General features: G+C 40.9%; 3 protein-coding genes across 7 annotated transcripts; 2 read left to right on the top strand and 1 right to left on the bottom strand.

Moving 5' to 3' along the window:
* Positions 1 to 82: 82 nt before the first annotated feature.
* On the top strand, positions 83 to 7587 carry colq (collagen-like tail subunit (single strand of homotrimer) of asymmetric acetylcholinesterase). Of its 2 annotated transcripts, none has more exons than XM_029504479.1 (17): positions 83 to 1251; positions 1796 to 1905; positions 2209 to 2316; positions 3373 to 3417; positions 3603 to 3629; positions 4457 to 4528; positions 4778 to 4840; positions 4965 to 4991; positions 5102 to 5146; positions 5247 to 5282; positions 5377 to 5457; positions 5573 to 5669; positions 6315 to 6430; positions 6715 to 6834; positions 6945 to 7086; positions 7194 to 7296; positions 7402 to 7587. In XM_029504479.1, the coding sequence occupies exons 1-17, from the start codon at positions 1155 to 1157 to the stop codon at positions 7469 to 7471; spliced, it is 1359 nt and encodes a 452-aa protein (XP_029360339.1). In that variant the 5' UTR covers positions 83 to 1154; the 3' UTR covers positions 7472 to 7587. The 2 variants fall into 2 exon arrangements, with proteins under 2 accessions (XP_029360339.1, XP_029360338.1); XM_029504478.1 differs by having other exon boundaries at positions 83 to 1709.
* Positions 7588 to 10763: 3176 nt separating this feature from the next.
* On the bottom strand, positions 10764 to 18646 carry plekha8 (pleckstrin homology domain containing, family A (phosphoinositide binding specific) member 8). 2 transcript variants are annotated; one of them, XM_029505297.1, is made up of 13 exons: positions 18479 to 18646; positions 17920 to 18036; positions 17498 to 17653; positions 17274 to 17395; positions 16860 to 17018; positions 16722 to 16762; positions 16365 to 16483; positions 15201 to 15546; positions 14316 to 14401; positions 13344 to 13402; positions 12852 to 13053; positions 12705 to 12766; positions 10764 to 12583 (listed from the first exon to the last, which is right to left on the bottom strand). In XM_029505297.1, exons 1-13 carry the CDS (start codon positions 18516 to 18518, stop codon positions 12386 to 12388), a joined length of 1707 nt encoding a protein of 568 aa, XP_029361157.1. In that variant the 5' UTR covers positions 18519 to 18646; the 3' UTR covers positions 10764 to 12385. The 2 variants fall into 2 exon arrangements, with proteins under 2 accessions (XP_029361157.1, XP_029361156.1); XM_029505296.1 differs by having other exon boundaries at positions 16722 to 16765; positions 18479 to 18645.
* Positions 18647 to 18886: 240 nt separating this feature from the next.
* On the top strand, positions 18887 to 20361 carry fkbp14 (FKBP prolyl isomerase 14). Of its 3 annotated transcripts, none has more exons than XM_029505070.1 (4): positions 18887 to 19157; positions 19291 to 19466; positions 19563 to 19690; positions 19787 to 20360. In XM_029505070.1, exons 1-4 carry the CDS (start codon positions 18961 to 18963, stop codon positions 19943 to 19945), a joined length of 660 nt encoding a protein of 219 aa, XP_029360930.1. In that variant the 5' UTR covers positions 18887 to 18960; the 3' UTR covers positions 19946 to 20360. The 3 variants fall into 3 exon arrangements, with proteins under 3 accessions (XP_029360930.1, XP_029360931.1, XP_029360928.1); XM_029505071.1 differs by having other exon boundaries at positions 19315 to 19466; positions 19787 to 20327; XM_029505068.1 differs by having other exon boundaries at positions 19025 to 19466; positions 19787 to 20361.
* The last annotated feature ends 501 nt before the right edge of the window (positions 20362 to 20862 follow it).

Genomic DNA, 20862 nt, shown 5'->3' with positions numbered 1-20862 from the left:
ACTTAAGCATTAACCTTTTGGCGTTTTGTTTGGAAAAAGTACTATTATTTCATCAGCAGACTAGTTAAACTTTTGTGATTGGAAAAAATTAATAGATTCCTTTTTTTATTATTATTATTATAATTATTATTTACTAATTATTTTATCCTATTAAAACCATCTGATGGGAGCCAGTGCAAACACAAGTGCAAATGCAGAAAAGTGAAAATATTGTGACGGCATTTGCGTATACATGAATTCCCACCCTCCTTCTCTCACTTGTCTCACACTTGTCAGACACATCAGGCAAACAGAATTGACCTTATTCTGCCTCATGCACTTTGTATGTAGTAGTATGTAGTTCATTGGTAAAGTGTGATCAGTTTTATTAGATTAATGATAATAGTGTATTAGTACATGACTTACTCAGTGTTTTGCAGCCATAAGTGATGGGTTGGGTTTTGTTTTTGTCTTTTTGTTTTTCATTTGTGCATGTGTGGTTTGTGCCAAAAAACAAAATGCTAATTTTCATATCATTACAGCTTAAGTGCTCTTGAGAGCTAATGCTGTCTATAGCTCCAGCTTGTGTGTGTGGCTTTTTTTGTTTGTTGGTTTTTCTATAGCTCTCACATCTCCCAATGAGCCTTCTTGGAAATGCAGACACTTAATTTTGGGGACAGAGTGGGCAATAAAACCAATCTGTCCTGGACTAAATGGAGACAATGATGCGTGGTTGGATGCACACTGCATACAAAAAGATGTATAAATCTATGTAGACGCACAAGAGATGAAACAAGTTTTCACATGATGCACCTATTTACTTCCAGACCATGCAGCATCCTATCTGAGTTTCTTGCAGAAATGCCCACTGTGGGTAAGTCTGTCTTACTCAGGGTAGTACAAACAACAAAAGGCACCCCCCTGCAGTTGTAGAGATCTAATATTGGCGCCCCGAAGCAGCTGGCAGCCGTCTCCTGTAATTTTAGAGCACACTGATGCGGAGGAAAGATTTAATGGGCATTGGTCGGCATACCCTCTTCTGAGGGCGTAAAGGAGACAGAGCAGAGCGAGCGGAGAGGGAGGGGAGAGGACAGTGAGGGACAAGGGAGAGAGAAAGGCAGCGTGTGAGCGCTGCTCCAGCTCAGAAACAAAGTCAGGCAACTCTCTGAAGCAGCATGATTCTTCTAACACTTGGATTGTTTCTGCCGCTGTGGTTGTCTTATGGCCTGGCTCAGTCCTCGTTTCTGGAGAGCTTTATTTCATTCCCAGCAGGTGAGAAACCTCTAATCCTCAGGCTGTGTGTGTGCGCGTGTGTGTGTGCTTTCAGTGCTTTAATGTACTGTACTGAAATGCATGAACAGATATTCAGGTATTTGAGTTAAGCATTGGATTCATTTAGGGCTCAACATGTTAATGAAATACACTTGTTTTTATTTTCTTGTCGCCCATGAGGTGGACTGGAAATGCCTCTATTAATAGCGAGTCCAGCTCCAGTTCTTCAGTGAGAGGCACAGGCACTTCATATCTGTGTCCAGCTTTAGGAACTCTGCTGGAGGGGTGTCATGGTTGGATAGTTTGCACCTGTTTCCCTGTCACTTATGCTGCCCCTGCATGTTCTAACCTCTGTGCTTTGTGCAGGTTATATACTGTATGTGTGGGATATATGTTGTATGATACTCTGCCGGTGCATGACCATTTGACGCGAGCTGAGGAATTCCCTGCTTATTTCGGTGAAGAGCTCAGGATACATCTGTACTGTTTGACATCTGGCAATGCTGCCTGTTTGACTGACTGACTGCCTGCACACCTTGCGCAGCTCACAGATCCCAGGAGCAGCAGAAGCGATTTAACCCATGCTGTTTACTGAGTCCACCTCCACCCCCCCTGTTTCCTCCACCCCCTTCACTTTGGCGCCGCCACACTCATGTGAGTCAAAGTCATGTGACTTTCTATTGTGGAATATCTGACCGTTAACATGTCCTTGGGTGAAATCCAGGTTGCCCCATGCTTATCTTTTGACCCCTCGATGAGACTGTTAGAAATACTCAGATAGTGGAAAATGTTTGTGGGGAAAGGAAACACTTAACAAATCCTCCTGTGACTTATAAAATTTTATAGTGACGATGTGAGGAAATTCAGTCAGTAGTTGTCAGTAGAAATTTCATTGCCTAAGAGTTATTCCGTAGTTGCTTTAAGATGTTTCTCTTATTTATTTATTCATTTAAACAGAATGAAGGTATTTTAAATAATGGAGCTGACTCTGAGCTGGACAATGAGCACAAAGGTTCTGCTTGTGTCCGAGGCCACCCCGGGCCTGCTGGTCTCCCTGGACCTCAGGTAAGATCCAGACTCCCAAACACTGTCATCATCCCAACTTTGATATTGTATCATAAATCTGAGACCTTGGTACTTCCATAGCACAATTCAAATTCTTCTGCCCGAGGTTTCTGCCTCTTAAAGGAAGTTTTTCCTTGCCACTGTCGCCAAGTGCTTGCTCATCGGGGGATCTGTTGGGTCTCTTTAAATAATTTTATAAAGAGTTTGGTCTAGACCTGCTCTATATGTAAAGTGCCTTGATGTAACTTTATTATGATTTGGCGCTATACTAATAAATCTGATTTTGATTTGAAATACATTCCACACAATTTGGGTTGAATTGGAGTCACCCTTGGTTTGGCTGAATCATCGACTATTTCCATTAGATGTTGGGAGTTTTCACAGATTAAAAGGTGTTAAGATTTGGTTCTCCAGCAAAATGTTACTCCACATCTCTTGTCCAATTTGAGAGTTCCTGTGGAGTAAAGGATGGGGAGTTGTCTGGCCAATGTAAGACAGCAGCCCATTAACGCTTTACATTTAGCTGAGACACAAATAGCCTTTTTCCATTGCCTGCTAGTGTGCCACACATCGTTCTCAGAACCGTCCGAAGAGCTGTCTGACTGGAAAGGAATACTGTGTCGCGTAAATTCCAGGGATTACCAACTCAGGCATGTGTGCATGTGTTTGTGTGCTCTGGTGATGAAAGATAATAAAGACATTTTGTTCCCATAAGTTCTTGTAAACTTAACCCTCTCCACTGTCAGACCAGCGTTTCATTAGTGAGTAGATTTACCAAATGTGCGTTAAAGCGTCTGCTGTGTTTGTCCATGTCTCGCTCTAAAGGCATCAACTGGACAGCAGCAGCATTTCAGTATATCAAAAGAAACCCACACGGCACTTTTTAAATCAATAGTGGCCACTCAGCCTTTAGCTAATTGAAACAGCAGCTGAATGCCTCCAGAAGCAGACATGACTTTGTGGTGGAATATTGTGGACAATAAAACTAATTTAGATGTCTATCTCTGTGATGTATGAGCACATGCTGGGTATTTATTGTCTTTTTATGCTCGTCAGGGCCCACCTGGACTACCTGGGATAGGGGGGCCTAAGGGAGAGAAGGTAAGTAGTTTACTTTCCCATGTTCCAGTCTCATCTCATTTATCTGGTCATCTTACATTTCACAAGCTAGTCATTATTTTGTAAGCTAAAATTTAATTGACCTGTTGCATATGACTGAAAGATGCTTGCTGGCGGAGTATTAAATGACCGCTGTCCGTGTTCCCTCCTCCACATCCTGTTGTCAGGGAGAAATTGGAAGACCTGGGCAAAAGGTGAGAGTCTCCATTAATCACTCAATATTCTCCCACTAAGTGGATTTACTGAAAAATGAGATACAGTGCCTCCGCCAGCTTGCTAGCTGTAACTCAGATCCCTGCCTGCACCTGGTTATGTGCATCAAGAAACTGTGAGCAAGTGCAACCTTGACAGGAGACAGAACAGGCACATTGACAGGATGCAAGGGATACAGAGCTGCTGAGACAGGCTGTTTTGTTAGCGGAGGGAGCTGACATGCTGTTGGTCTCCTCTCAGAGAGGAGGAACATATCGCCTCCCTATCGACCCTTCAAAGACTTCCAGCATCTGGCCGCCATGTCAGACAGTCCTCCCTCTCTATTAGAAATAGAGGATGAGTAGACACAAATTGAAAGCTCTGTGCCTGGGCAACACAGGTAGAAGAAAAGTGACCTCCTTAATGATCAGTCACCGTGGTTGAGCAGTAAAAGCAGCCCGATGGGAGAGCCTCGCTGTCAGGTGGCCTGACTGAGCAGCTTTACAGCACTGCGGCGCAATTTAGCTTAGTGCTTCAGCCAGGTCATAAATCATTTTATTTCCCACAAGCATGGACTCTTGTTCTATATACAGCCCATCATTTAATTAAAGAGAGTAATGTGACAGGGCTCGTTAAAGTCATTTTCCCCCTACATGTGCAGCAGGGCCCGATAAATACTATAGCAAGCAGGCTGTCAAACAAGCATAAATGACCCGGTTTCACAAACAGCTTAATACAGCTTCTTCAGCTGTGGCAGCAGATGTTTTATTAACCTTTTATAAGGTGTGTGTGTGTCAGAGTAAGTGCTAAACTTTATTTCCTTGGATAGGGTCGAACAGGTCCTCCTGGACTTCCTGGGAAGCAGGGACCAGCTGGATGGCCAGGACCAAGTGGGCCCAAAGTGAGTAAGTCAGACCTCCATAACATAGAAGATGTAATGTAAATATGATTTGACACCAGCAAGTGTCTAAAATGAAGGCAGTTTTCATTTATACAATGAAATAATGTTACATTACATGCAGCCCTTTTCCAGATACTTGCTTGATTGAACCTTAATCTCCACTCATAATGTTTTGAGGGTGAAGTCATATTCAGGTCAAGTTTTCCCAAAAATGAAGCCAGTCTGCATTTGTCTGTAATTTTTTGTCAGGGTGAGAAAGGGGACCCCGGGCTGATGGGTTTACCTGGAGCCAGAGGACCAATCGGGCCCAGGGTATGATCTGCATAAGCTCCACACACACACACACACACACATGATCTCATTCATCACACTATTTTGTTTCATCTTGGGTATTTTGTTTTTTGTTTTTTTTTTTTTGTGTGTGTTGTTACTCTAGGGTCTACCTGGGTATAAAGGTGAAAAGGTATGCTCCCATTTTTACAATATTTTAAACATCATTCAAAATACACAAAAAACTTACATTCAACTTTTTTTTTTATATATATATTTTGTAACACTGGTCTGTTGAATCAGGGCTCTCGAGGTGATCGTGGTGAGAGTGGAGTGAAAGGTGACAAGGTAGGGAGAGCATGTCAGCGGTGTGAATGCAAATCTAAATACAGTAGCTGCATACAAACTGCACATTGTTACATGATAATTTACAGTTCTGTATCCGCAGGGTGGGATGGGTTTCCCAGGGATGCTTGGACAGAAAGTGAGCAACACATTCAAGGAAACAGGATCATTGCTAAATTCATTTGTTTACTCACAATTACAACTTCACATAAATGCTGTGATTTTTCTGTCAGGGTGAAATGGGTCCAAAAGGAGAACCTGGAATCTCAGGGAACAGGGGACCCACTGGCCGACCGGGGAAGAGAGGCAAGCAGGTGAGGTTTTTAAGAGAAAATACAAACGTGCTAAAATCTTCCATTTTATTTCTGAAACAATAACTAAAAAAATTTATTTATTTTTTGGTACTTTTGTATTTTGACTGTGTGTCAGGGAATGAAAGGGGACCCAGGCAGTGCTGGCCCCATGGGACCTGCAGGCCCACAGGGACCTCAAGGCCACCCTGGTCCTCCTGGTTCACCTGCCACAGGTCAGAACTTTCATCTTTTCTACTTTCTAACAGAGCAGAAATCCTCCTGAAAAAACAGCCTGAGGACATTTAGTCAGTGGAAGAACTAAGATCCCTTTTGAAGGGATTGGATTGCATGCAGCCCCGGACCTTCTCTGTTGTCTGACAGTGTGTGCAAAGCTGCACTGCCGGTGAAGAAAACATCCGTATCAGCAAAAGGAAGCAGCACACTCTACACTGCTGAAAGGGCTAACACCAGTAGTCTTACTTAGCACTAGAGAAATCTAATCTCCTGAGGTGAAACAAGATCCCGCCACATGACATCATGTGGCTGAAAAAGATTCACAGATGGTAATCCTTCTTACAGTCTCGCACATATTATGTCACTATAAAGTGACATTTGTTGTCTTGATCAGGATTATTCAAACATTGAATTGATCATGTTGCCTCTTAATAGATACTAAAGATATACTGGAGATACTACATGTGCTTTCACACTCCATTTTCATAGCTTATGGTATTTACTTTTGCTAATGTGGTGCCTGTACTGTCAACAACAGCTCCCCTTTAGCTCACTGAGCCAGCAGGCTTTTGTAACTTGGCAGTAAACAGTTGGAGCCTTTTTTCAGCCTTTTCTTTTTTTTTTTTTTTTCTGTGTATGTTCAGGTCTTTACATGGTTGGAACAAAGGGAGCACGAGGTCCGCCAGGGCCTCCAGGAAAGTGTAGCTGCAGTTCTTTTGATGATCCATCTCCCAGAGGAAACTATCCCAGAGTGCCAGCGGTGAGAATGGTCTTATTACAGTCCAATGGAAAAAGTTATGGACAGTATATTTTGGTGTGGATTGGGTTTTGCAAAGATAAAAATTTTTGACAGATAAAAGTACACCTGGTGGGGTAATAGATCTTGCTTTGCCACGTATACACATATGTTCTACAGGTATTGAGCATCATTATGTGATACCCCAGCTGGGTATCACATAATGATGCTCAATCCCTCAAAATATCATTCCAATGGGACACGACTCTTAAATTCAGTGCGTTTTTCCTACGTAACCTTCCACTCAGATATTTATTGTCAGCAACGAGGAAGACCTGGAGGACCTTCACACTGATAATGCTCTTGCATTCCGCAAAGACCAGAGATCCCTTTATTTCAAAGACATTGATGGCTGGCTACCAATCCAGGTATCAGAGCTTGCACCAAAATCAAATTTTTATCTTTATATTTGTTGTATCTTCATATTTTCATATGTTATGATTTTACAGTTTTTCTTTCTTTGTAATCTCTGTTAAAGACCTCTCCATTCCAGCTGACCCCATTCCAGTCTATGGAAAATGCACCTGACGATGAAGGCTACTGTGGTGACGGGATAGTGCAGATTTCCACCGGCGAGGAGTGCGATGACAGAAACAGAGTTGTCACTGACAGCTGCGTCAGTAAGTCATGCCTCTGTGTTACGTGGTCTCTGATAGCTCCTTAGTTGTATTTTGCTGTGCACATATAACGTGACCCCCTCCACCCCTGCTGTCTCCCCTTACCTCAGAGTGTAAACATGCCTACTGTGGAGACGGATATCGCTATGACGGGGCCGAAGAGTGTGATGGAAAAGACTTTGGATACCAGACATGCAATTCATATCTTCCAGGGTAAGCTGTCTGTGGACAAAGCACTATGTTCAGCTAAAAAAAAACAAACAAACAATGTTGTTTTGATGTACAAAACTGACCTGAGGTTTCTCCTCTTATTTTCAGGTCATACGGTCACCTCAAGTGCACAGCACACTGTGTCATTGATTCCACAAACTGCAAGTACTTCACCTGAGGAGGACGCTGGGCTGTGCAGCAGGATCCTCTGTGTGTTTGCTTGGCACAGAACAGGAATGTTTTCATGAAAAAAAAAAAAGACAATAATGCACCAAGCAAAAGACTCTGACTGAAGAGGAAGCCGATGGTTCTATGACAAAAGGAAAACAAAACAAACATATATGTAACTCCTCTGTATTGCTGCTGAGATGCCACGTGTCTCCCCAGAGCGAGTCAGTCAGGGGAGCTGAAAGCCTTTACCCACACATAGGAAATGCACAGGACAACTGCAATCTGTCTTAACAAACAGGACTTAAGACTGGCCTCCTTTTCACGCCCGATCGGACCGGAATCAGCCTGTAGATGCAACGGTTGTGTGACAGCTGCCATGCAGAGACTTAATTAAGTGCCAGTAGGAGATGATGCAGAAGAGCAGTAACCTGGCCTGAGTCATATTAACCTTGACCCAGTTACTGTTAACAAAAAGAGGCGCTGGGCCATCCAGAAGCATGGACCCAGGTATTCTTCTGCAGTGTGAGTGACAGTGCACAGTGTTTGCACCATTACTAAGACCATGACAGTAGCTGTCACTATCCAAGCATGTAATCTATCTGTTTATTTGTTAGTGCCTCGACAAGGTTTGTAGTATATACTCACAATATCACATCGCCAATGTCAGTCATGCAGGTGAAAGCTGGCAAAAGTGAGATCTTTATGCATGGTTAGAAATGGTACAAGTGATTACAGTGCATCAATGCTGCACTTGTAATATTTCAGTGGCTGTGTTTCACCAGGAGGTCGCAGCTCCTGGTGAAATTTCAGAATCTGACTGGACATTATTATCTTGTGATGTAGTTGACAGGGACATCCACAATTTGGGCAAGGTTTCATAAATTCAAAAACTTCTCAGGAACCAACAGCTTATGTCCATCCACACGTCACAGGCATCCCCCAATCCTTTGTAAATCAAAAGGCACCGACTGTACACTGAGGCACAGGCAACTCAAATAAGAGCTTTCACCGGATTGACAACGTGCAGTCCTGTATACACAATCGACTTCCTTCCTTGTGCTCAAATGAGAAATGAAATGTACTGGATGTATGTGAAGGCTTGAAACTGTTATGTTCTTAATTTTCTCACTGCACAGGAAAGGCTGGAATAGTCTGTAGCTGCTAAAGGGGAGGAGTCTCAATTCCAGTCTCTTCTATGGTCATTACTGTATTTACTCTAATACCTCTTTATCCAGTCTTTCTGTTTTACAGTATATACAGCAACAGAGAAACTCAACAGTAAACTTAACAGTGTAAATGTAGTCTGCTGTGTGCTGGGCACCGAAGGTGAAAATGACTTTGTCGATATAAGCTGACATTTTCCATAAGATACTGTATAAGTCACAGTGCCAAGGGAGACCTTTTCTCAGCCATTCTTAGATGTAGTCAGGTGTTGGGTAATTCATGTATAAAATAATTGAAAGCTAAGATTTAATATATTGCGTCTGCATGCTTGTGATACCATGCTAGTGATTGTGCAATGCTTCCCTTAGTCCAACTTTGTTTTGTTAAATCATTGCATTCATCAGCATAGCAGGTGTCTTAAGATAAGTCAGTCTTGCTCTGGCCAGAGTGTAGCTGAGTACTGTATGTATTACACACTTTATATGATAGTGAAGAACTGTGCCATGCACAAAGCCGAAATACCTGTCGGAACTGTTGAATGTCATGCCCGTGGCTGTTGTGCTGTATCCCGTGCTGTGTATGCACAACAGTGTTGAACAATAACATGCATGTGGTAACATACTTTATGAAATATATTACTCACTGTGCTGGGATAGTGAAAGTAAACTTTGTGCCATTATTCTGATATGATTTATAAGACCCGAAAAAATTAAAAGAATTTAAATCATTCCCTCCGTCTGCCAACATACATCTTTACATTCTGGTCAGAGTTTGTTAGCAACTTAGCATTTTCTCTGCTGGTGACAGTGAGTTTGAGCTGTACAAAAGGTCAACAGACAGTGATAGAGATGCTATTGACGTGCCTTCAGCGCAGAGCTCGCTGTTTAAAAAAAAAAAAAGCTGATATCAATCAAGTAGAAAAAACATTGTCAGCAGCTCCTTGCAAAGTGCTGTGTGGGACTAAATAGTAAATAGACCGTAGTGAACTTTTGCTGTTCTCGCAGGCATGGTAATAAGTTTTGAACTCTTCATTCTGTCTGGATTGAGCCCCTCAGAGCCGGGTCTGTGCCTTCACATGGATCAGCGATACAGGCTAGCCGGTGTTGCAGCAGAGATCTTAGAGGCTCAATGCAACTAAGTAACCCTATTAGCATGCCGTATTTCTTTTCTAAATCACATCAGGACAATTTGTCCTCTGAGATGTCTGGGTAAAAGCTTACCTTGGTGTCTTTGTCCCATCATATGCATTCCCCCTAACCAGACCAATCAGATTTGTACCACAGATGTCTCAGTACAGCATTAGATGTCATTGGAGATGCAGCAGGCGACCTGTTCTATAATGAAAAGCGCTGCTGGGCAGAGCAGAGGATCCCCAGTGAGGTTTTCTGCTCAAACCTCAAACTGTTCTCTGAAAGAATAAAGGTACATCCTTACATGATAGCATCTTATCGTGACAATCTTTGGCATTCAGTTGATGATGTGAAATCAATCACTTTTTCCACTCCATTCATTCATCTACCGCTTTTCCCTTTCCAGGTCACAAGGGATTCTGGAGCCGATCCCACCTCTCATTGGGTGAGAGTACAACCACTCACTCGGACCTACGGACACTTTAGAGTCACCAGTTAACCTAAACATGATGTGTTTGGACGGTGGGAGGAAACCCGCACAGACACGGGGAGAACAAGAAAACTCCACACAGAAAGGCCCCAGGCCGGGAACCGAAGGTGCGACCAGCTTATTGTGGAGTAACAACGCTTTTCCCAACACAGGGTTTATTTTGCTGCAGGTGTTAACTGGTGTTGCATTACAGCTGTGAAACAAAGGGTTGATAGAAAGGGAGCCTCTGAGACAAAAAGCAGGCGGGGATCCAGCTGCTGATGCACACCAAGTGAAAATTACTGGCCTGTAGAGTGCTGTGGTCCTGACAGAGGACACTCTACTGCGACACATCCACAGCAGGCAGAAAAGTGGTATGGCTCAGTGGCAGTGTACACTTTTGCAGATTAACTACGTCACACTTTGTTGGATTGATTAGTAAGATGTGAAAGAGTTAGTAACAAAACAGCACCGAAATAACAGAAACATGGCTGTTCCGCTTCCTATCTGATACAGATGATCGGGCATCATATGTGACTGCAACAGGAGTAGACATAGACTAAGACATCTTAATTATTTATTAGGTAAAAATGAAACAGCATCTTATATACAGTCATAGAAAACCCTCCACAAATGTTTTAATAATAATACCATTGTAGATTTTTAGGATAAACATTGGGACAGGAAATTGGCCTATTGCACCTTTTGTGCAGTTTTTGTGTGTATGCATTCCTGAAAACACAAGAGAGATTTGAATTAAGTTAAGAAAATACTATGGGCATGCCTTGTTTAAAAAAAAAAGCCCTATGAGGATGTTCCTGCTTTGTTTGGATGGCTTGTGAATCTATGGCCACACTTCAATCTGGCCACGTGGTGTCTTACCACTTTTTGTTTGACATCATGAAATATTGAAATACAGCTGCTAGCAACACTCAAGTACATATACAACAGTGCATGAGGGGAGATGGTTAAGGAAAAGACCTTCTGATGGTTACTGTAACATTATCAGTACGAAGAAAAAGGGGAAGCACGGCATTTGAACTCAATCTATGTCTTTTATGATTCTTCGTATAACTCAAAGCCTTCCTCTATAATCAGTATCAGGTGGAACCTATGATGCTTAATACATAAAACTATGCAATCGGTACGCATGCTGTATGGATAGAAATGTCCATACATTCACACAAAAGACAGACAGACTTGATCCCCACGACATTTGTGTTAACTTAATAACTTAAGTCCTAGCGATAGTTGTGAATATGAAAAGGTGTGTGGCGGATGTCCACATAAATATTCAGCAGTTATCAGTACTTTAACAGACACACTATTATTTCACAGGTGTGTTGCAGAACTGTAGACAGCGGAGGCTGAAGCCATTCACATGACAGTTACTTTTGGTCCCATCAAAAGTTAGCAACAGCCTGTAACATGGCAGCAATGTAATGTAAGCCATGTCACCCATATACACTGAACACAGGGTTTAGTTTGAAATGGGAAAATTAACTCCATATCCTTAACGTCAGTGCAAAAAATGGTTGCCTAGTATGCTAAGGTTTGCCAGACACATACGTAATGTAAATATTGGTCATCGTGACAGTCAAACATTGTTTATGTCAAAATAGTGCTTTGTATAGTTTGTGGGATTCACCTCGTTTTGTGAATCCAGAGTAACCTTGGTTAAAAATGTCGTTGCATTCAGATCAGTTCAAAGGAAATCACAAATCATCCTCCAGAGAAGTAGAGCCAAACATGTTGTGGTTATGTACCTTCAGGCTCCTATTGTATATAAAAAGCCACAATACAGCAACAAAATGTGCACTAGAAACAAATTTCAACATGAATTATCATTATACCCTTTCACTGTTCATGGCCTTTTGAACAAGACCTGAAATCATTTTGTCACACTACAACATTTTAATAGCTAACCCTTTCATCTGCCTGAACTCCAAAAGACATCAATACCTTCTTCAAACCCAGACCATCTACTGCGGTAGGGGTTTAACAACCAGTGGAAACGCCTCACACTGGCACAGTACACGCCCACATTTTTTGTACACAAGATATACTTGGTATCTGGCAGCTTCTTCAGTAGTTACGACACTACTCTGTTGCTGTAGTCAGCTTCTGTCCTTCCTTAAGATCTAATCACATTTTTGTTTCACACCACCTCATCAGACTCCAAGCTGTATTCTTCATATAGCGCATCCAGGATGGCCAGCAGTTTCTCCATGGCAGGCAGGTAGACATCCAGGTCCCTGTGCATGCCGCTTATGAAGCCACTCTTCAGCTCGTCACCCTCTCTTGACACTAAGGCAGCGGTGAAATTTTGATAGGATGGGGCAGCTCTCAGGGCCAACTGAGGAAAAAAAAAAAAAAAGTCAGACAACTCTGGTCAGACTCCAAGCAGGGATGAATATCAGAAATAAAAAGTAAAAGCAGCATATAGGAAAACTGGTTTAAGTGAAGAAAAGACATACAGCAAACACTCCTCGCACAACCCATCCATGGTACTGTCGCAGGGTTTTTCCATAGGCATTATCTGGGGGAAAGCAGTCGGACAGTGAGGACAACTGACTGAGCATGCTTCTGATGTCATGTTTTGGTTAATGTTTAACTTGGCTCACTTAGTGCCCCATGGATGTCTTGTTCTCCTGCATTGACCTCTGACAGAAACTCTTTGAGGAACTTCAGGCCACGTCTGAGCCACAGCAGAGCCTCAGTGGCGGAGTTGCGCACCTGGGCAACATCTTTCTGGACTTCATGCAGCACGATGGACTGAAGCGTGGGGAAGCTGTCAGGGTCTGATATCAGCTTCTGATTGATTTTCTGGAGGGTCAGGAGAGGTATTGATGAAGTGGCTCAAAACTATAAGAGGTCCTTATTCATTTCTGTCAGCATTCTTATTCTGATTTTGAACATCTGAGTCTGATGAACCTGAATGAGTCATCTCACTGTTAGCCTAAACTGGCACATTACAAATAACAGAATTCATTAATGTGGTTGCCACAATATGTTATCCACAACATTTAGTGGAGCTTCTACAGTGAGGAATCAAAACATTATAATTACTTATTGATCAGTAAAACATATTTCTTATCACAAACATGTGCACCTACCTTGATATTTCCAACAAAATCCATTTTAACTGGTGCAAAGACCGTTGGCCCCAGTTTGTCTGAGAAGAAAGAACCTATGATCATTTCTTTGTTACTTCTGAAATACAGAGCCTCAATTTTGTGTTGCATCTCGAAATACTGTATGAAGTTATTTAAGTAGTAATAAATGTAATAACTTCCTTTGTCATAATAACCACCATGGGGAAATTATAAAGGGTTCAGACACAGAAGCCCAGAGGACATCTGAGGGTAAATGAAAAAACATGTCACAAACTTGGTTGGAGCCATTTAAAAGCTCTCGTCTCACGTAGTAAAAACTTGTTGTGTATTGTTATGACTGATTCCACCCGTAGAAACACTTGAATCTCTCGTCCCTCTGTATACTCAAACTGTGCTGATGTGAATTCAGTGTTGTTCAAATGTACAAATCACTCATTACATAATTCTAGATGACCAAAAACAGTCCAACCAATCCTCCCTCAAGTTGGATATACTCTAAAAAGTCAGGATGGACACACAGACAGACCCCTACTGTGCCCTTTACTACTATTTTGTCAGTTGATTTGACAATCCTGGCCACAGTTGTGTTTATCTATGTGTTATGCACATAGATTAAGACACACAGCCACAAGAACTTGAGTTAATCATATATGATTGTCAAGGACCAAGAATAAATAAAATTGAAAGACAGAGGGAAGCAGAGGAAATTATTAAATGAAATAACGACAGACGAAATGAGGAAATTAAATAATGAGGGGAGAGAGAAGACGATGTTGATAAAATTCAAGACATGAAGCTGCCATTACAGGCGATGTCAATGACTGAGCATGCACACAAAAATAAGAGAAATCAGACATAGTTTCTTTCTTAATATTATAGAGAATTAAATAAACACAGATGTAAAATGGGCATCATGAAAAAGAATAAGCATTCCAGATTGAGGTGAGGAGAGACTGAAGATGACCAGCCTACCTAATACAGGCACTATTGCATAGCATGAGTCCAAAAACTCTTGTGTAGGGATACCATTGTCGTCGTCCAGTCTTATATCACTAAATCTAAAAAAAGTAAAACAGATTCAAACAGGAGAATGTATTAGAAGTATGTCGAGTTTTCAATGTTTATTTGGTCAAATGAAACAGATAAAGAAGAGGGTACAAATGTCAAAAGCAGGCCAGAGAAATTATTCACACAGTGTCATGCAGTCTTATGCCAAAATACCTGAGAATATTCTGCTATGTCTACATCTGCACAGATTTGTTTCCTTGTGAATGCCAATAAAATGGTCCCATATATTTTAAAAGACCAAATAGAAAAATCATATAGTGTAGTTTGTTAATACTGGACGAATGAGACTATTATATGCTTCATTATAACAATAATCATTATAATGTTTACCACAAAACTTAATGTAACAGAAAAGATAATAATTCACACTAGTCACACTCTATCAGTTCATGAAGAATAATTAAATTTGTTTGAAATACAGAGTGAAATGAAAAACCATTACAAACCCAAACATCAGGTGAGGGCCTCGCTGTGTCATGTGATCAAGAGAGAACACACTAATATAAAACACTTTTCATGACATTTTAAAAATCTTAAATTAAACTTTTCCAAACCTACTGTTATTTATTTATCATGTGCAACACTATTATACAGTTAATATACTTTCACAAACTGTGCAGTTTAGTCAAACAGTGCAGGACAAAAGCAGTTGCCCCAAAGACAAAAATACTACATGTAGCTTAAACTGGCTCATCTTAATACTGTAATAGTGCAATATCACAGCTGATCATATAGTTAGTAACTAGTGTGTCTTAAAGGATGTGACCTTCCTGAGTAGCATTTTCATACCTGTGACTCATTGCGCTGAAGAAAGTCTCCACCTGCTCTGCGTCTTCAGGCTCAGATGAATCTCTGGATGTCTTGTCTTCATTTTGAGCATCATTTTGATCTGTGAGAGTCTCCTGCTGGTTCTGCAGCTGGACTGCATTCACATCTTTGCTGTGTTGCCCTTCACTTTTGCCCACTTCTTCCTTATGCTCTGGTTTTGTTTCCTTTTCATCATGAGCTTCATTTTCCTCATCCCTCTCTGATGGTTGGTCGTAATGTGCAGTTTCGGAAGAATTCTGGGTAGTGTGTAGAGCGGGGTCTACTCGCTCCTCATAGACTGAGCTGATATTGTTGCTTGTTTCAATGTCTATGTGATAGAGCAGAGAAAGCAAACTGACAAAATAATCATTTTATTCACACACTGAGGGTACCTCAGACACCCCTCCTTTTCAGATTTTTAGCATGGCTTAAGTTTAGTTTTGCATCTTAGTTTTGTTTTGGTTTCCCTTCTTTGCCCCATAGAGAACTTAATTTAAGACTGATAACATAATTACTACACAAATAAAAATATCACAGCTACTACTAGTAAGATTTTTGAATTATTAATAATGGACCATCAAACAGTTTCCTAACAGTTGCTCAGCTCTTCCCACATTATTTTATTTTTGCCACAGTGTCAAGTGGTACAGTCACACCTGTGCTTAACCAAAGTACATAATAAAATTTGAAGTACACACAAAAATAAAAGTGAGTTTTATATTCTGTATTACTTACTACTACTTGGCCAATATAAACTAATTCCTATTGAATATTTAATTACATTAAAGTGGTCCCATTTAATTAAGGACATCACTGTAGCATATTGACTGTTGTTTCGAGGTTGCATGTCCATTTTTGTATTTAAAATTACACAGTATGCTATATGCATTACAGACAGGCTAGAGAAGTGGCAGTAGCTTGACATGTGCAAAGGCTTTGTTACTGCGAAGGGAGACAAAATATATATTATATATTCATATTCATATATTCATCACTCAGTGCTTACTAAAAGGCAATGATCTATGTACATACAAGAAGCAGGCCCATTTTGTGTCGTGTGGTCTATCATTTATGGAACGCAGTAACGCTTTTAGCACACTGAACTCTGCAGCATGTAACGTAACTGGTTGTGGAATCCTGATTTACCTGATGGGTAAGGAAGATGATCTGGTCTATCCAATTCTCCTGGCCCCTCTAATCCTGAGTCAATGCTATGGTTGTCATGTGCAACTCCTTCTGCTTCGACTTCAGCCAAATTTCTCCACCTGCAATGAATTTAAGTGCACTGTGTTAAGACCTGTTATATTTGACAATAATGCCTGGTGTGCGACATCGATAACCAATAGCATTCATAATATGGAAATCTCGTACTGTCAACAGAAAACCTTTAGGAGTACCTCTACATGCCCAGACAGAAATTACAGGCTGTTACACAATCCATTAATTGATAGAAAAACAGTGAATCCGTCATAAACGTATCAATGGCACAAAAAAGCAACCTACTTTTCTCCAAGGTTCTGATTTAAATGATTGACAGGTTTAACCTGCTGGAGAAAAGAAAATATATTTTTATTTTTTTTAGGAACAATCCAGAACTGGTTATACTAGTTAGCTTGTAACAGGTTTAATGGTAAAATATACCTTCTGGGGTTTGATGGCTGCTACTGGAGGAGATCCTGGTGGACTCTGGGCTGTCATATCTGAGCTAAAAGTACGATTTGCTATCTGCATGCATTCCTCTAGGGTCTTGAGGAAAGTGGTGCATGTTGACTTCACCATGTTTCCAGTGTCTATGCCTGTCTGAAGCAGAACATACAAACATACACATTAACTAACACTATACATATAAAGATGAAAAAGCATTGTTTATATGCATATAAATATATGTTTGTTATTACTTCACTGAGGCAGTAAATGTTAAGTTATTAGTAAGCATGAGCACACAGCAATTTGATGTATTGTTAGAGGTAAAGAGGTTTTCTGCTCTATGGTTTCACAACAACAGTGATTTCTTTTTTTCATTGGCTCATCCGAACTTGAACCTCTGCCGCTTACCTCTGCTGTGTCTCCTAGCTCATCATTCTCCTTGATCTTGTTTACTTGTTGGAGAAGAAGGTCACAGTACAATCTCAGTTCTGACATCTTAGTTTTCAGTGCCTCTGTGTTTTCTTGGAGCTCTACAATAGAAATGGCACATAAGGCGACATTTTAAAGGACATTTACGATACCCAACAGCAACTTTTGGTTTATAATTAATAACAGTCTTAGGTCAGACTTACCTTTTTCTCTCTTTGTACGGTTGTCTGTGAGGCAAGCTTTGGCTGTTCCCAATGCCACCAGCCATTTCTGTCGTTCTGCTGCATTGATGGCTCTGAGGTAAAAGTATTGCTCTCCAGGTATCGTCAGGTCAACTCGTGTAGAGTCAGATGAATGAACTAAAATACACCAGCAAATGACAGGCCTGTCAATAATGCATTCCAAAGGCAGTAGAAGTTAAAAACACATACATGATTGATCGATCAATTAAAAGATATACTTTATTGAGCCAAAACTGGGAAATTCATATTTATAGCAGCCAGAGTGCGGAATATTTACACTACTGACACACTGAGCAATACAATAACACAATAGAGTTCAAAAACAAACTGTACAAGGTACAAGGGGCGCAGGCAGGACACTGTCCAGAGTAAGCTATACCCACCTTGTATTTCACAAACTGAAATTTTAATGCTGCCTTTGCAACCTTTCCAGGCATCCTCCTGAGAGTCATAATAAGACAAGGTTCCTCCATCAAGCACAAACCAACGAGGCTGCCAACCTAATTAAAAAAAAAAAAAAAAAGTATTTCAAATGTGTACATCGTTACATGTGTCGCAGTTTAATAATATACATTCACATTTCTTACAAACAAACAGCATCATCAAGATTGACGAACGTGTAAAAGAGTTATTCAGTCGGAGCTACCAACAATTTATCAGTTAAATCAGATTATAATGACAGATTAGCAGAGCTACCCAAATTAGCCAGAGCTACCTGTTAATTAATAAAGATCATCCGTTCAACAGCTATCTGGCTCATGTGAAGGGAATGAGGAACTACTTCAGACAAAGTGTTGCATTAGCTCGTCCATTGAGAGCTGATGGTGGCTAACGCAGCTCCCACTAACTCAACACAAGTACGCCGTGACGTTGTCATGCTAGCTAGCTGCGCTAAACCGAGCTCTAAAGCCCCCCGCACACAAACACCGAGTTATTACCTACCGCTGATGTAGTTGGTCCATTTATACAGTATGCCCTCCATTGTTCAGTGGTGTGTTTTCGGCGTTCATTACTTGTTTATCATAACAAGATGCGGCGGACAGCTGATTGAACCGACTCCATCGGGCCCAGGTGCGATTGGCGGAGTAACGTCCTCGGCTTTACATTTGGGCTACGCAGATAAAATTGCGTAACATTTTCCTGAATTGGTCTGTAAACGTTCGGGAGAGGAGATAACCGACGGCCCTCCCAGTGACGTCAAAGGGATTTAAGACGAGGGGCGGGCCTTAGAGTGATTGGCATGCACGAAACGAATCAATTTGGACAGCACTGGCTTGGGGGCGGGGCGTGTTGGTGGCCGTGTTCCACTGTGAAGGCGGCTGCCACGTATCGGACGTCCCTGCCGTGGATTTATATTCGGCGGGGAGAAGATTGACTTTGCGTTTTAACAAAGTTCCTCAGTGACGCAGCTGCTGACCACCAATATGATTCTTTTTTCAGTTTTCTCGATATTCCCCTCGTTGTTTGCATTGGTCACCGGGGGGAAACTGCCCGAGCCAGAAGTGAAAATTGAAGTTGTACATAAACCCTTCATGTGTTACCGCAAGTCAAAATATGGAGACATGCTGCTTGTTCACTATGAAGGATTCTTGGAGAGTAACGGTACCATGTTTCATTCCAGGTAACTGCTTCCTGCACATTGTTCTAATGCATGTGTTACAGTCTGGCGCTTGTGAGGGAAAAGCCACATTAGGCTACATTACTACATTGCATCCACTGTGTATCTTTGTGATATTGGTCTGTGCTTTGGAAAGACAAGGTCTTAATTACTCCTGCAGTCGCAAACAGGGGGATAAAAATCCAGTTTGGTTCACTCTTGGGATCCGGGAGGTCCTCAAGGGTTGGGATAAAGGTCTGCAGAACATGTGCACAGGAGAGCGCAGAAAGCTGACCGTCCCTCCATCTCTGGCCTATGGCAAGGAAGGAAAAGGTAGTGCTGTCTATGGACCCTTCCTTCTGTGTTTCCCTGTAAACTGGGGGTGTTTCGTTTAGGTTTTTTTTTACATAAATGTTGTTATTTGTTTAGGCAAGATTCCTCCAAACAGTGCTCTAATTTTTGACATCGAGCTCATGGATATTAAAAATGGTCCGAGGTCACACGAGTCTTTCCGGGAGATGGATCTCAATGATGACTGGAAACTTTCCAGAAATGAGGTGAGAAATCCTGTCAAACTGCTATTTCTGTATTAAGACCACAAAAATGTTTCATTGATATTAGAAAATGTCCTTGTCATTCTGTATGCACTTCAGGTGAAAGAGTACATAAAGAAGGAATTTGAAAAGCATGGATACTTCCCTAATGACACACATCATGAAGTAATGGTGGATGACATCTTCAAAAATGAAGATGAAGATAAAGATGGTTTTATATCTGCGAGGGAATTCACTTACCAACACGATGAGCTCTAAAGGACTTATTTCAACTTATTTTCTCTAAAGATAAGTGCTTTATCCAGTGAATTTTATTAAAAATGTCGCATTGTCACAGAATTGTAATTTATCTACTGGGCTGTTACATTTGACACACTTTTGAATAGTATTGGGATATTTTTGGTTGAACTTGAATGAATACATCAATTCTTTTTTTTTTTAGGCATTTTATATTATATCCTTAATATATTTGTTCAGTGCATTGCACGTGCACTGATAATGCCATCGTAGGTGTAGTTAGGCTACAGTTTTTCATTTCATATTTATATATTTTTATCCCCAATAAAGTTAAAAAGATAAGTAACATTTTGTGTGTAATTGCATTTATCACTAGATGGCACTGTGCACTTTCATTTTCATCTGATACTTCTGATTCTTTACTCCCTATAACAGCCACATTATAGTGCCAGTGGCCTCAGGTTTATAGTTGCTGTACAATTTTGGCCAGACTAAACTACCAAAAATGAGAGTATAGGCACAGATATTATTGCTTTTTATGAAGGTTGAATCACAAGGAAGAAGCTCAGCAACCTGAATAATAAACGTTTGATTGGTTGCAATGATGGATAAATCAAAATATGAGGAATGTATCAAGATTTTGTATAAGAAGCTCTAATCAAATCCTAATTGAATTTCTCTCCCGTCAGCAATGTTCCAATTGAATTAGTTCTATTTAAAGTACACATATAGATATGAAGAATATCAGCAATGCCATCTCAAAGTCTCCAAATTCAAAACTATCATTTTAAAGTGTTAGTTGGAAAGTTTTTGTGTTGATATTTAAATTGTGTGAGAATGATGAATAATAGAAGAAGCCAGAAGATCCTTAGTCTGACATCACTGAGTGACCTTTGTCAAACATTTAGTTCTATTAAATCACCCGTTATATGTCAAAC

The sequence above is a fragment of the Echeneis naucrates genome, chromosome 6 (genome assembly GCF_900963305.1).
Source record: "Echeneis naucrates chromosome 6, fEcheNa1.1, whole genome shotgun sequence".
In the NCBI taxonomy this organism is placed as follows: Eukaryota; Metazoa; Chordata; class Actinopteri; order Carangiformes; family Echeneidae; genus Echeneis; species Echeneis naucrates.
This window is presented reverse-complemented; position numbering and strand designations above follow the sequence as displayed.

Coding starts and splice junctions, on each gene's coding strand:
- plekha8 (XM_029505296.1), bottom strand. CDS start 18,518: ATGGAGGGCATACTGTATAAATGGACCAACTACATCAGCG. Junction 18,037..18,478: donor ATGGACCAACTACATCAGCG/GTAGGTAATAAC, acceptor TTTTTTAATTAG/GTTGGCAGCCTCGTTGGTTT. Junction 17,654..17,919: donor TTCAGTTTGTGAAATACAAG/GTGGGTATAGCT, acceptor GGTGTATTTTAG/TTCATTCATCTGACTCTACA.
- colq (XM_029504478.1), top strand. CDS start 1,427: ATGAGGTGGACTGGAAATGCCTCTATTAATAGCGAGTCCAGCTCCAGT. Junction 4,992..5,101: donor CTGGGTATAAAGGTGAAAAG/GTATGCTCCCAT, acceptor CTGTTGAATCAG/GGCTCTCGAGGTGATCGTGG. Junction 7,087..7,193: donor TGTCACTGACAGCTGCGTCA/GTAAGTCATGCC, acceptor CCCTTACCTCAG/AGTGTAAACATGCCTACTGT.
- fkbp14 (XM_029505068.1), top strand. CDS start 19,091: ATGGAGACATGCTGCTTGTTCACTATGAAGGATTCTTGGAGAGTAACG. Junction 19,467..19,562: donor CTATGGCAAGGAAGGAAAAG/GTAGTGCTGTCT, acceptor TTATTTGTTTAG/GCAAGATTCCTCCAAACAGT. Junction 19,691..19,786: donor GGAAACTTTCCAGAAATGAG/GTGAGAAATCCT, acceptor TATGCACTTCAG/GTGAAAGAGTACATAAAGAA.